General features: G+C 42.2%; 5 protein-coding genes across 5 annotated transcripts; 2 read left to right on the top strand and 3 right to left on the bottom strand.

Annotated features, from left to right (window-relative positions):
* Window positions 1-1,163: 1,163 nt before the first annotated feature.
* EAE98_002861 (uncharacterized protein) lies at window positions 1,164-2,459 on the bottom strand (the record flags this gene model as incomplete). Its single annotated transcript, XM_038950481.1, has 1 exon — window positions 1,164-2,459. One exon carries the CDS (start codon window positions 2,457-2,459, stop codon window positions 1,164-1,166), a length of 1,296 nt encoding a protein of 431 aa, XP_038813010.1.
* A 202-nt stretch (window positions 2,460-2,661) lies between these two features.
* On the top strand, window positions 2,662-4,054 carry EAE98_002860 (uncharacterized protein). Its single transcript, XM_038950480.1, has 3 exons — window positions 2,662-2,936; window positions 2,997-3,154; window positions 3,204-4,054. The coding sequence occupies exons 1-3, from the start codon at window positions 2,747-2,749 to the stop codon at window positions 3,621-3,623; spliced, it is 768 nt and encodes a 255-aa protein (XP_038813009.1). The 5' UTR covers window positions 2,662-2,746; the 3' UTR covers window positions 3,624-4,054.
* Window positions 4,055-5,519: 1,465 nt separating this feature from the next.
* Window positions 5,520-5,861, bottom strand: EAE98_002859 (uncharacterized protein; the record flags this gene model as incomplete). The annotated part of the gene is made up of 2 exons (XM_038950479.1): window positions 5,520-5,702; window positions 5,763-5,861. The coding sequence occupies 2 exons, from the start codon at window positions 5,859-5,861 to the stop codon at window positions 5,520-5,522; spliced, it is 282 nt and encodes a 93-aa protein (XP_038813008.1).
* A 232-nt stretch (window positions 5,862-6,093) lies between these two features.
* On the top strand, window positions 6,094-7,953 carry EAE98_002858 (uncharacterized protein; the record flags this gene model as incomplete). Its single annotated transcript, XM_038950478.1, has 1 exon — window positions 6,094-7,953. The coding sequence occupies one exon, from the start codon at window positions 6,094-6,096 to the stop codon at window positions 7,951-7,953; it is 1,860 nt and encodes a 619-aa protein (XP_038813007.1).
* Window positions 7,954-9,169: 1,216 nt separating this feature from the next.
* Window positions 9,170-11,391, bottom strand: EAE98_002857 (uncharacterized protein). The gene is made up of 2 exons (XM_038950477.1): window positions 9,658-11,391; window positions 9,170-9,581 (listed from the first exon to the last, which is right to left on the bottom strand). Exons 1-2 carry the CDS (start codon window positions 10,759-10,761, stop codon window positions 9,561-9,563), a joined length of 1,125 nt encoding a protein of 374 aa, XP_038813006.1. The 5' UTR covers window positions 10,762-11,391; the 3' UTR covers window positions 9,170-9,560.
* Between the last annotated feature and the right edge of the window lie 395 nt (window positions 11,392-11,786).

Below are 11,786 nucleotides of genomic sequence, written 5' to 3'. Positions count from 1 at the left end.
ATAGAGTAGAAGAAACAAATGCTCATGAATTGTAATCAATACTTTGCTTTACATTCCATATTTTGAGTTCATACCAGTACCGAAACCTCAAGAACATTAGAGTTTAGGATACTCTGCGGGGTTGATAACACACAGCTGGGAATTTTGGCTATGCTCAACGCGTGTGTATTCCATTTCATCGTAGTAATGACGCAAAAAATGTTAGCATGTAGTACTACGCAGAGCAAAGAAGCCCTTCACGCCCCCCATCAATCTTATATTCTTACAGTTCGGAGATTAAAAAAGCCATCCGAATGCAAAATTTCGCTATCAATTTCAAGTCCTCGGATCATAGTCTCGCTACCGAAATTCGGAATTTGTATAGAAGACAGGGTCGTTCTATTGAAAGTTATTCAAGATACTAATTTTTGAATAAATGTATACAACTATTCTGGCGGCCGGTACCAATTTGCAACTTAGTGTTTGGCCACCTGTATTCAGTGTTTGTTCCGGTTGTTCCAGAGGCTCTTGATATCTGGATGGCAGTTGATGCAGAGTTACATGTAGCCTATGACAGTTTAGTCATACCAAAAAGACGGGAATCAGAAATCCTATATAGCAAAGAGGTCGAACTCTCAATATCTAACCAGGAGAGAGAGAGAGAGAGAGAGAGGAGGGGAGTCCTGCCCTTTCCGAGAAAAAAAATCAGGGTGATTATGTAGTCATCATCTTGACACCGAACGAGGTGAATGAAGACACTTGCTCGGTAGATGAATAAGAATCCGGAAATCAGATGTGTACGAGGGGGGTAATTAGGCTGCGATTGTCTGTATGCCGGTGACTATCAAGGCTCTGCAAATACAGCTATCTGAATCATAATACTAAATGAGATACGATACGACTGTTCAATATGTGCCTTACGATGGCGTTTTCTTGAATCTGGAATATGAATTAGACCACATATGGTGAAAGGTATGTTCATATGTGTGCCTGAAAGGTTTGGAAGGCTTGTCTAGGACTTGAGAAACGCCATGAGATGAAGTTTCACTCTTCGTTAGAAGCCGAAATTGGCGAAATGCAAACGAGGAGTCGAAATGCCAAATTAAAACGCAAGCGCAAAATAGTAGTCTCATAACCTTTGATACTATATTATAGCTTGATTTGATTTAACTATATATCATATCTTAATCAAAGGGTATTCTTCTCAGACCTTCATTTCCCATCCTTTTCTTCATTTCCTGGCCTGCCGCGACACTACTCGGTACTTTAATCCCGCAACAATCACCCCAACTATTCATTTGATGAACATGCCTCATTCCATCATGCATAACGACTACCTCTCCCCCTTCCGCATCATCTTCTTCATTGGGAACTCCGAACTCTTCCTCTGTGCTCATACCATCCTCAGCTGGTATCAGAGAACCAAAAAGAAAATGTTGCATGACAGGTAGTTTTTTGAGTACCTCGGCCACAAACATCCTTCTCATACCATCTTCAACTTTTGTCCAGTTTTTCGCGGAAGATATATCGTCTAACATTGGACTGTGCCACCGCAGTCCTTCAACATTCTTAACGCTATTAACAAAGTTAACCTGTCCCAAGTACAGATATTCATTGCCATATTCTTCCAATATAAGATTTTGATGAATCGACAAAGGACGGATATACGGATGATGTAAAAGTTGAGAAGCGCCAAATAGGAATGGAAGAAATTGGTAATCATCGAGTCCCCATACTCCGTGCGAACCTGCCGGTTCTAGATAATACGTTTTCTGTATAGTCCTCATAAGCTCCAAATACCGTGTAAAGACGTTCAAGACCAGCGGGCGGAAGTCTTGACGAGTCACTATTCCAAGTTGATATAAACATAATAACCATATCATAAAGTTCAACTCGTGTCCCGATCCATAGTCAATTCTGGTGCGATTCCCGAAAGATTGTAAAAAGTATGTAGAGATTTCGGCAATAGCTTCATCGGACGAAACACCCAATTGTTTATGCCATCCACTATGCTCTTTTGTAGCTAAATCGAGAAAATCGCGGAAACCTTTGTTGCCAAATCTTGAATCACCTTGCTCTTCCGGCGGACTTCTTTGTACCACATCCTCAACCTTGTCTAATATTTCGAGAATAGCGGTAACGGTGGAGCTGAGGTCTGTCTTAGTAGTCGCTGAGACTGGTGTATCGATGACTGAATCTGTTAGACTAAAGACAAATGCTAAGAGCAATTTGTAAGTAGGAGATTGAAGGAAGAGATCATGATCCTTGGGTGATAGAATTCGTCTCGTAGGCTTGCAGAATTTCAAGCTTGACTGATCTGGAGGAGATGGTAGATCTGGTGTCTCAGGGACGGGAAGAGGATTCGATGGTGCATTTCGCTTTTTGCGAGGTTCTAATTTTGGAAGACGATCGCGCAGGTTGGGGATACCAGTACTAAGTCCATTCGCTGGACTTTGAATGTGCTCCGCGGTTGAAGACATCTTGTAAATGCTTGATGTTGTTGGATATTGTTGATGTTGATTACAAAGGAGAGGAAGTGGCATGGCAAGCTCGAAAGGTACCAACCCCACGGCACTGCCAGCGACTTTAGGCTATTCCCAAGGAGTGTTTAGCGCACATTGCGATAACGATAACAAAAAATTGCAATTCAATTTCAACAGTGCAAGCGCATTCATTATTGAAGCTCTGCTCAAGCTTTGAAAGATTTCAATCTCATTCATAATAAATCTGGACTTCACATCTACGCCCCCCCATACTAACAAACAAAATGGTCAGCTCAACCGAACCTACAACCATACTATCGCCTCTTCATAGAGTAGATGGTTCTGCTAGCTTCTCACAAAATGGTTATACTATCATTGGCGCTGTAAACGGTCCTATCGAAGTTCAGAGACGTGATGAGTTGCCAGAAGAAGCGGCTATAGATGTGATAGTGAGACCAGCTGCTGGTGTTGGAGGTGCGTAACTCTGATAGAAATACTGTTTGATTGACAGACTTGGAACTGATTACGTCTTAGGTACCAGGGAGAGACATCTTGAAGCAATCCTTCAATCTTCTTTACGCCAAATAATCCTCATCCACAATTTTCCCCGAACCCTTATTCAAGTTACATTACAAATTACAAGTACACCGGAAAATGATACTGCTTGGTCAAAACTTGTACAGGCCAGCTCGGTGTGTGCCACACTCTTGTTCTATATTTCGATTGCTAATGATCATTTAGAACCTTCCCTTACTCCCTGCCCTCCTCCAAACGTCGGTTCTGACCTTATTATCCGCTTCTATACCGCTTTCTATGACCATGACATCAGTATTGCTTGCCTTGAAGAATACCGAGAAAGGCACGACTATAATAGAAAACCCTACTCCTCTGGATTGTCAAGATGCTGCTTCAGTCCATGTATTGGCATTCACATCACACGGGGAGCTTCTTGTTGCAGAAAGTGAGGGAAGTTTCGATTTGGATGAATGGGAAGAAGTATACGAGCATGGAAAGGGTCTATGCTGCAAAGGTCATGGATTGGCGGAGGATGATATCATGCATGAAGATGGGCTTGAGAATGAGGCACCTTCAAGCATGATGATGTTCGTCAAGTCGGCAGTACAAGAAAAAGTTGCTACCGATCTCCATTGGAAAGGTTGAAAATGTTCTATCAATGTTACCGCTGTCATCCAAACGTCAGGACCGTAATGTGGTTTCATCTTGGATACGGGAACGGGGAAAGCCCACACGTGAAAAATGCATACGAGGGCTGGTGCCGCATATCGAAACGAGTTATGAACGCGATCTGAGTTGGGATCAAGGTCGTTTTTCTGAGTACCAATTACGGAAGAGATGTGAGCAAACAATGTTATCCGAGGCATTAAAGGATGTGTGTATCGGGAATCTGATACAACATGTCAAGGTCCCACGTTTCATCCTCCGTCGACCATTCCCGATAAAGGTAGCAAATTCAAACGTTCACTGGAGATGAGTATTCTAAGTCGAGTCAGACAAGGAAATCCAGGAAGTACTCAATTGCGATTGCAGATTTGCGCAGGGACTTTTGTACTTTTTTGAGAGTAACTCCCGATCCACACGTTGATCAGATGAAATCTATAATATAATAATACAATACTCGCCAGCAAAATCAATACGCGATGAAATGAGTCTTTCAATAATATCATGCTCACTAGCAGTTGAGAGTATTTCGTGATATCAAACACCATTCTTGCATCTTCGCACCTGTTATGTTACTAGTATTGCGAGTTCCCTATGCTTAATGCTGACCTTGGACCCCGACTGAAAACGCTAGCTTGGATCCTTTCGAGATTCAAAACTCGCCTCCATATTTGACGATCATAGTGGAGAATGAAGTGGCAGCTGTAACCGTGTTGGAAGGTGCAGCGTCCCGTTGTGAAGGCAAAACAACATAGATGTCGAGGAAAGGAATCTGGAGAGGTATCGTAACTAGGCTAACTCACTTCATATAGAAAGGGAAGTCTTGTCAGTGGGAGCATCCTTTCTCGTCTCTCTCTAGTCTTCACCATCAGACCAATCTGTCGTTTTTAGTACTCGATTCTTTCAGCAAAGCTCTGGTAGCTTGTGCGTTCTGTTTGTCTCTTTTTTCTTTTTCAGTTGTGGATTCTTGAACCGTTGTATCTTAGCACATTTCTACTTTGATATTGGCTTGGTATTGCTTGTTTTATTCGGCATCAATTCACTTCTCTTCTATTTCTCCAACCAATCGGCACTCCAAATTTGGACGACGGTCTTCTTTTCCATTCCCACGGGCAGATATCTTAATCTTCATTTGTTGTTATTTCTTTGACTATTTTGGTCTCGTTCCTCTGCACGCCGAATCACTATCACCTTGTGGAGAATTATCACTGGACACGATACCCTACACTTTCGACACTTTCACAAAAGAGGGTCACAACAAGCTGTCGAGACGCAAGATATATCACCTAAGAAGCTTATAGAAAGGCTTATTAGTTTCGCTTACTACAATCAGGTGAGTCTATTACTTCATTTGTGGAGTTAAGACGGGATGGGCTCGATGGGGTCATTCATACATGCTTTTTCTGGGAGGACATCCATATTTATATCTTCTATGTGTGGGGTAGAAGTATATTGAAGATTGATCATGAAGATTACCTAGGATTGGTGGAAGGATTGATTGAGAGCCAGCATTGACACCAGCATTGGCACCAGCATTGGCACCAGCAATGGGGACCAATATAAATTTTGAAATCGAAGAAGACTGACTGACTTGAGATCACATTTAGTAGTCGACAGCAAGATATATCACATCTTTTTACGACTTGGCAAGATTTGTGCTACTCGAGATTAATCTACATCACATATTCTCCTGCGTCTTTTTACATTTTCACAAGCCCGCCAACCTGCCAACTACCAATCGAAGGAATCAAGTCCAAGATCCGAAATCACACCTGGCGATATAATTTATATCATACTCCGTACATGCCCATCTTTCAAAGTACCTAATGGTAAACGATACATCCACTTCTTACCTCCGTTGTATCCGAAATCACATCTTTACGGACAACCCGATACGGACTGTTGGCCTCTTTGATCAAGACTGTCTGTGCAAAACAAAGTCGAATCCACAACCAACAAGCCTCCGCAAACTGAAAACAAACAATTCCCTTCATCTATAATTTCATCCTCTCTTCTTATACTTCTTTTTCTTCTCCTCGACTCCTTTCTATCCTTTCGATCCTGTATTTCCTCTTGTCAGATCAGACAGCAGCCAAGGAGTTATATCAGAAAGCAGATTACCTCTTGATTCTTCGCAGCCATCTCCTTCGACTCCATCGTCTCCATCTTCTCCTTCCAGATACCTCCCGTCGATCGATCTGAATCCGACCTAGATTGCATTATCTACACACAATCAATCTCCAGGGCTGCTCTGTACTCCGTACTATCGATTTACCCAGCATTTATCCCGGACACCCTTGACACCCCAATCGATAATAATAGTTTTGTTTGATAATCCTTGCATCCACCAATCACACCCCCGGATTCGTCGGCATTTATGACACATTCTACCGACTTCCGAACTCCGACTCAAAAAAGATTACTCAAAAAGCATTTGGCGTCATCATCCACAATGTCCACGTCCGACATTCGCTCTCCGACTTCGATTCATCCTGCTCTTACTAAGCCCAATGATCCCCCACAACCTTCTCAGTCCGTATTCGATGAAGCTGTTACACCTTCAGCTACGGCTCAATCCTTTTTGGGTTTCAATGCCTTGAACTCGAAACTTAATCTTGGAGACAATCTCCGACGCGAACAGGGCGCACAGTTCGGTTCTTTGAATGCCATTGAAACCAACTTCCCAGATAATGATCTTTTCGAATCATCGACTGACCCATCCACAACTTTTTCCGCTGCAACAACTGTAGGAAGCGATTCGGCTTCTGTTCCGTCATCACCGGTATTTCCTACACGGGCTTCCCGAACGTTCCATAACCATTGCAAGAACGCTCTATCTGTCGACGCTGTACCTCGCCAGACTATTATGAAAGCATTGGCATCGTCGAAACAACATAATCCACAAAATCTTTCTTTAGCAAACATGAAAGCGCCATCTACTGAGAGACCGGGGACTGCCTCATCGCAGAAACTCAATGCAGCAATTTCGGATTTGGCACAGCGAAACACTCCGGTCACAGCTCGATTTCCCTCGCTACAATCACCATGCTTTTACCATCAACGATTCGATGACGCTGTCAATATCGATAAGGTGCTTGAAGAGATCAACGGAGACGAATCAATGTCACATTCTCGACTCATGGCAACGGCTACTGGTGTGCGAGAAGTTTCTAAGCAATTGCAAAGGCGCCCTATCAAGAGAGCCGTCCGCAATGTCATGATTGTTACCAAGGCCAGAGATAATCAGTTGGTTAATTTGACCAAGGATTTAGCACTTTGGCTCATGAGTACTCCACGATATGGCTCAGACCTGGGTGTTAATGTTTACGTTGATGCGAAGTTGCGCAACTCGAAGCGTTTTGGAGCAGCAGCCTTGATTGAATCACAACCTCGATTCCAACATCTTTTGAAATACTGGTCGCCAGATCTTTGCTGGAGTCAACCGGAGAAATTTGACCTCGTTCTCACTTTGGGTGGGGACGGTACTGTCTTATTTACTTCGTGGCTCTTCCAACGTGTTGTTCCACCCATTTTATCCTTCAGTCTCGGCAGTCTTGGCTTTTTGACTGGATTTGAATATGACCGTTTCAAGGAACACTTGAACAAAGTCATGGGAGAGGAAGGTATGCGAGTTAACCTTCGTATGCGTTTCACATGTACGATATACCGGGATGGAAAGGAACAAGGTCACGAGGCGGTAGAAGGCGAACAATTTGAGGTTCTCAACGAACTCGTTATTGACCGAGGACCATCTTCTTACATCTCTAACCTCGAGTTATATGGTGACAATGAGCTTTTGACTGTTGTCCAAGCCGACGGATGTATTTTCTCGACTCCTACTGGTTCAACCGCATACTCATTATCTGCTGGTGGCTCACTTGTCCACCCAGATATTCCTGCCATCCTCCTCACACCAATTTGCCCTCATACTCTTTCATTCCGGCCAATGATTCTCTCAGATACACTTTTACTCCGAGTATCCATTCCACGCAATTCTAGAGCCACCGCTTATTGTTCGTTCGATGGAAAGGGACGTGTTGAGTTGAAGCAAGGTGACCATGTCACTATTGCCGCTTCTCAATACCCATTCCCCACCGTGGTTAGCTCTCCGTCAGAGTGGTTTGACAGTGTATCCAGAACTTTAAGATGGAATACTCGTGGTGCTATGCAAAAGGCTTGGGATGGTACCGAGGAAAACAAAGAAGAGGAAGCTGAGTGGGATATTGATACTGATTCGGCCTGCTACGGTAGCGAAGACAGTAGTCTCAGCGCAAGTCCCCTGAGACGACAAATGAGCATGCTTGGCATGTAAATGTTTTTAATTGTCTTGCAATTGCCTCTGGTTATACGCGAATTTGTTATACAATTCCCTGTCTTTACAAGACGTGCATTACTACATATTGTATTATTTAATACCTTTTTTACCACATACAACCCGAGATCAACAAGATATGATGCGGAATTTTCTCATTTAGAACTTTAAGGCGTTGGTTTTTGCATATTAGGCGAATGGGCGTTGGAGATTTAGAGATCAATCAAAGAATATACATTTTAGGGACTATTTACAGTAGCTACGACTTAGATACGAATATTATGACTTTTGCTGGCCGGTTTGTCAGCTGATAAATTGTATACTTTTTTTGAGTTTTGATGAGTCTTTTATGATGTGATACGAGTAGGTTATTAATGTATGATGTATGGTTTTGAATTCTCATTTTATGATTCACAATGCTTTGATGAGTTAGCAAGAGGGGAATGAGTAATATTGTAAATACATATGTACCCAAATATATACTCGAATACATACTCGAATACATACTCATACTCATACTACTCCTTATCCTCTTAATACCTATATCTATATCCATACAATTCATTTCCAATCCATCTCCCACTCCATCTCCCACTCCATCTCCCACTCCATCTCCCACTCCATCTCCCACACCATCTCCCACACCATCTCCCACTCCATCTCCCACACCATCTTCCACACCATCTCCCACTCCATCTCCCACTCCATCTCCCACACCATCTTCCACACCATCTCCCACTCCATCTCCCACTCCATCTCCCACACCATCTCCCACAACCCCAGCCCCAATCGATCCTCGCCTCTAGAAACCAAATCATCGACAATCACCCCCTCTCTATCCCCCTCAATCCCTTCTCTTCCCTCCTCTATCCTCAATCCCTTCTCTTCCCTCCTCTATCCTCACTCCCTTCTCTCCCTCACCCCTCACTTTCTATTCTATATTTATTTATTCATCAGATCTATATCTATCCGTCTATTTATCTATCTCTATTTATTTATTTATCTATTTATTTATCTCTATTTATATAAATAAATAATACTTATTAATAAATAGATTAAGAAATATAAGAATTATATATTTATATATATTTATATATATCTATATATTCAGAGTTTATTTCATCTCATCTCATATACATCTATTCATTTATTCATATATATAGGTATATATAGGTATATAATGAGGAAAATGTCATTATAAAAGATTCATCTTCTTTTCACTACTCTATCAGAGAGACAGACAGACAGACAGACAAACAAACAAACAGATAATTCCACAAAAATAATACAATTGAAATTCTCATTCACTCGCGTCAAAAAAAAATACACAGCAAACGCCCGATCCTATTTATTTTTCCTATACCATACGCTTTGATACACAATGTAGGTATGATATGGTTATGAGACCAACCAACCATTTATTTCCCTCCCTCCTCATGACTACCTAGGTATGCTGTTCCTGATAGAGTTCCTTTCCCATCTGCAACTTGCTGTCCATCCATCCATCCATCCATCCATCCATCCAAAATATTATGTCATCTTTTCCTCGTTTCAAATATCTAGTGAGAAGGTATATGAGTGGGAAATTGTGATGTGCCGGACATCTCTCACTCGTTGAAATGGTAGACCTATAATTTGCGTACGTGAGTAAAAGAAGATTATGACATGAGAAACAAAGAGAGAGAACAATATAACGTAACATACCTTATAATTAGGCAAACCAAAAGCCTCCCAACCCAATCTCTTTGCCATCTTTGCAAACCCTTCCGTTTCAATCAAATGATAGAATGCAAATGGAGGGAACATCGCCCCATCACGATGAACCTCTGCCTTAACCATCAATGCCGTTCCTCCTACCCCATCGAGCGGAATCACTTCCTTGGAATCGCCAGTGTCACTGGCAAGATATGCCATCAATGTTCGATATGTCGCCATATCCGCATAACCTTCCAACAAAATATCATCCGGACCCATTGATTCCCCAAGCTTTCGTGCCACATCACTATCCTGCCAGCTGTTGAAATCGTAGGCGCGTTCCGACATGCGTTTATCTTTAGTATCGTAGTATCTTTGGAAACAGTTTGGCACAATGATCGCTTTATCGTGCGAAGCCAGATCTTGGATCAAGGTGGGAGGCGTCTCAATAACATCCGAATCTAACCATAGCACCCACGATACGGAGGGTCCAAGAGTTGTGAAGAGGAGGGAGTTTCTCGCTCTGGACATGGCGGCTCTTCGTGCCTTTTGATTCTCCATCTTGTGTCTCTCGGTTTCGGATTGGGATGCGATGGGAGGATCGAAATCTTGTCGCTCGATAATGATACTGGCGAAACGATTCTTTTCCGGGCCCGACTTCTGAGTCTTGGTAACCTGTTCCTGCAACGCTGCTGTAGCGGCATTTCCTTCCTTGTTGCGTGGGATGATAAACGCGAGAGTGATGAGTTCATGCGGATACGAAAGCTTCAACAGGTTATCCCAGTACTCCTGATAGAATCTTGCCAAAGGTGTCAAGATGAGAATCATCTCTCGGTTCCCCAAAGGATCGGCGGTACTGGTAACATTATTCATGTGGTAATGAACCACAGGGGGTGGTATGCGTTTCCCGCTCTTTGTAGCTTCATTTTGTTTGCGAAAGGGAGAGGTAGGTGGTGAGAGGGGATTGGATGCGGCGCTGGCTCTTCGTAATTGCGAAGCTGCTGCGTCGGCGTTGGATGGGGAAAAGAGAAAGACGAATATGATGATACATAAGACCACACCCACAATCAAAGTGAGTGGGTTTGTACGCCGTAAAGAGCGGACTGGGCCCATGGCGCCGTTGTACTGTTCGAAAGGTTGTCCTCAATCGATAGTTTTGTGAAGATCCTACGAGCGCATTTGTCGAATCTGGAGTTCTGGGGTGTCTGTCACAAGAGGTTTGATGTCGTAGCTGGTTATGTATGTATGTACTTCGGCTCGTGTCGCAGATTGGATAGATACCGATTTAAATTAAGCCAACAAGCTCTTCTTGACCCCAAAGGATTGATGAGATTAATGGATTGTCAATGGGGGTAGGTACCTTTTTTTTCTCTAAAGGACTTCTAGAATATCAATGGGTATGAAGATGGAAAAAATGAGTGTAAAGTTAAGTTTAAGTGAATTAAGTCGATCTTTCATTAAAAGCATTGATGGCTGCTCTCTCTTACTTTTACCTCTTGATGAATTGTGATGATCTGATTGGTTGGGGTTGAATTTAAGAGGATCACATAATGATCTGGACACGATATGTTTGATATGGATGGATAGCTATGGAGTACCTGGATGAAGGAGGTGTGGCTCGTGTGGGTGTAATAAGTGTAGGCGATTGATATGAGAATATGAGAATTGAAAGTCAAGGTACAATTGGGATTCTGATGGATCAGGCTTATTATGACCTGGACAGGGAGATAGGTGTCTAGTAAGTACATCCATTCATCATAATATCTATTCTTATCACCATCATCAATGGAGAAGCACAGTCAGTACGAGTAGAAAGTTGGAATTGATGTTGGTGTTGTGATTTGGAAGAAGATGAATAGGGGTTACTCGATAATAGTCGATAATATGTGTATGTAGGTAGATACTGAGGCCGATTTGAATCATTTGGCCAAAACCCCAAAAATAGATTTTCACTTAAGCTAAAAATATATTTAGAACTTAGTGGTGTGCTTTTATATAGAAAAAATATTCAATTCAGTATACAACCTTAAAGGAATTAATAAAATGGAAAGAAAAGAAGTATAATTATTAATTAAAATTCAAGGCATCGATTGATGTATTTCTTTCTGAATTATTTCAAAAATTGAAATTTATATTCA

Source organism: Botrytis deweyae (assembly GCF_014898535.1).
Source record: "Botrytis deweyae strain B1 chromosome Unknown BDEW_005, whole genome shotgun sequence".
NCBI classification, from domain to species: Eukaryota; Fungi; Ascomycota; class Leotiomycetes; order Helotiales; family Sclerotiniaceae; genus Botrytis; species Botrytis deweyae.
The sequence above is the reverse complement of the archived record's forward strand: the minus strand, read 5'-3'. Positions and strand labels throughout refer to the sequence as shown.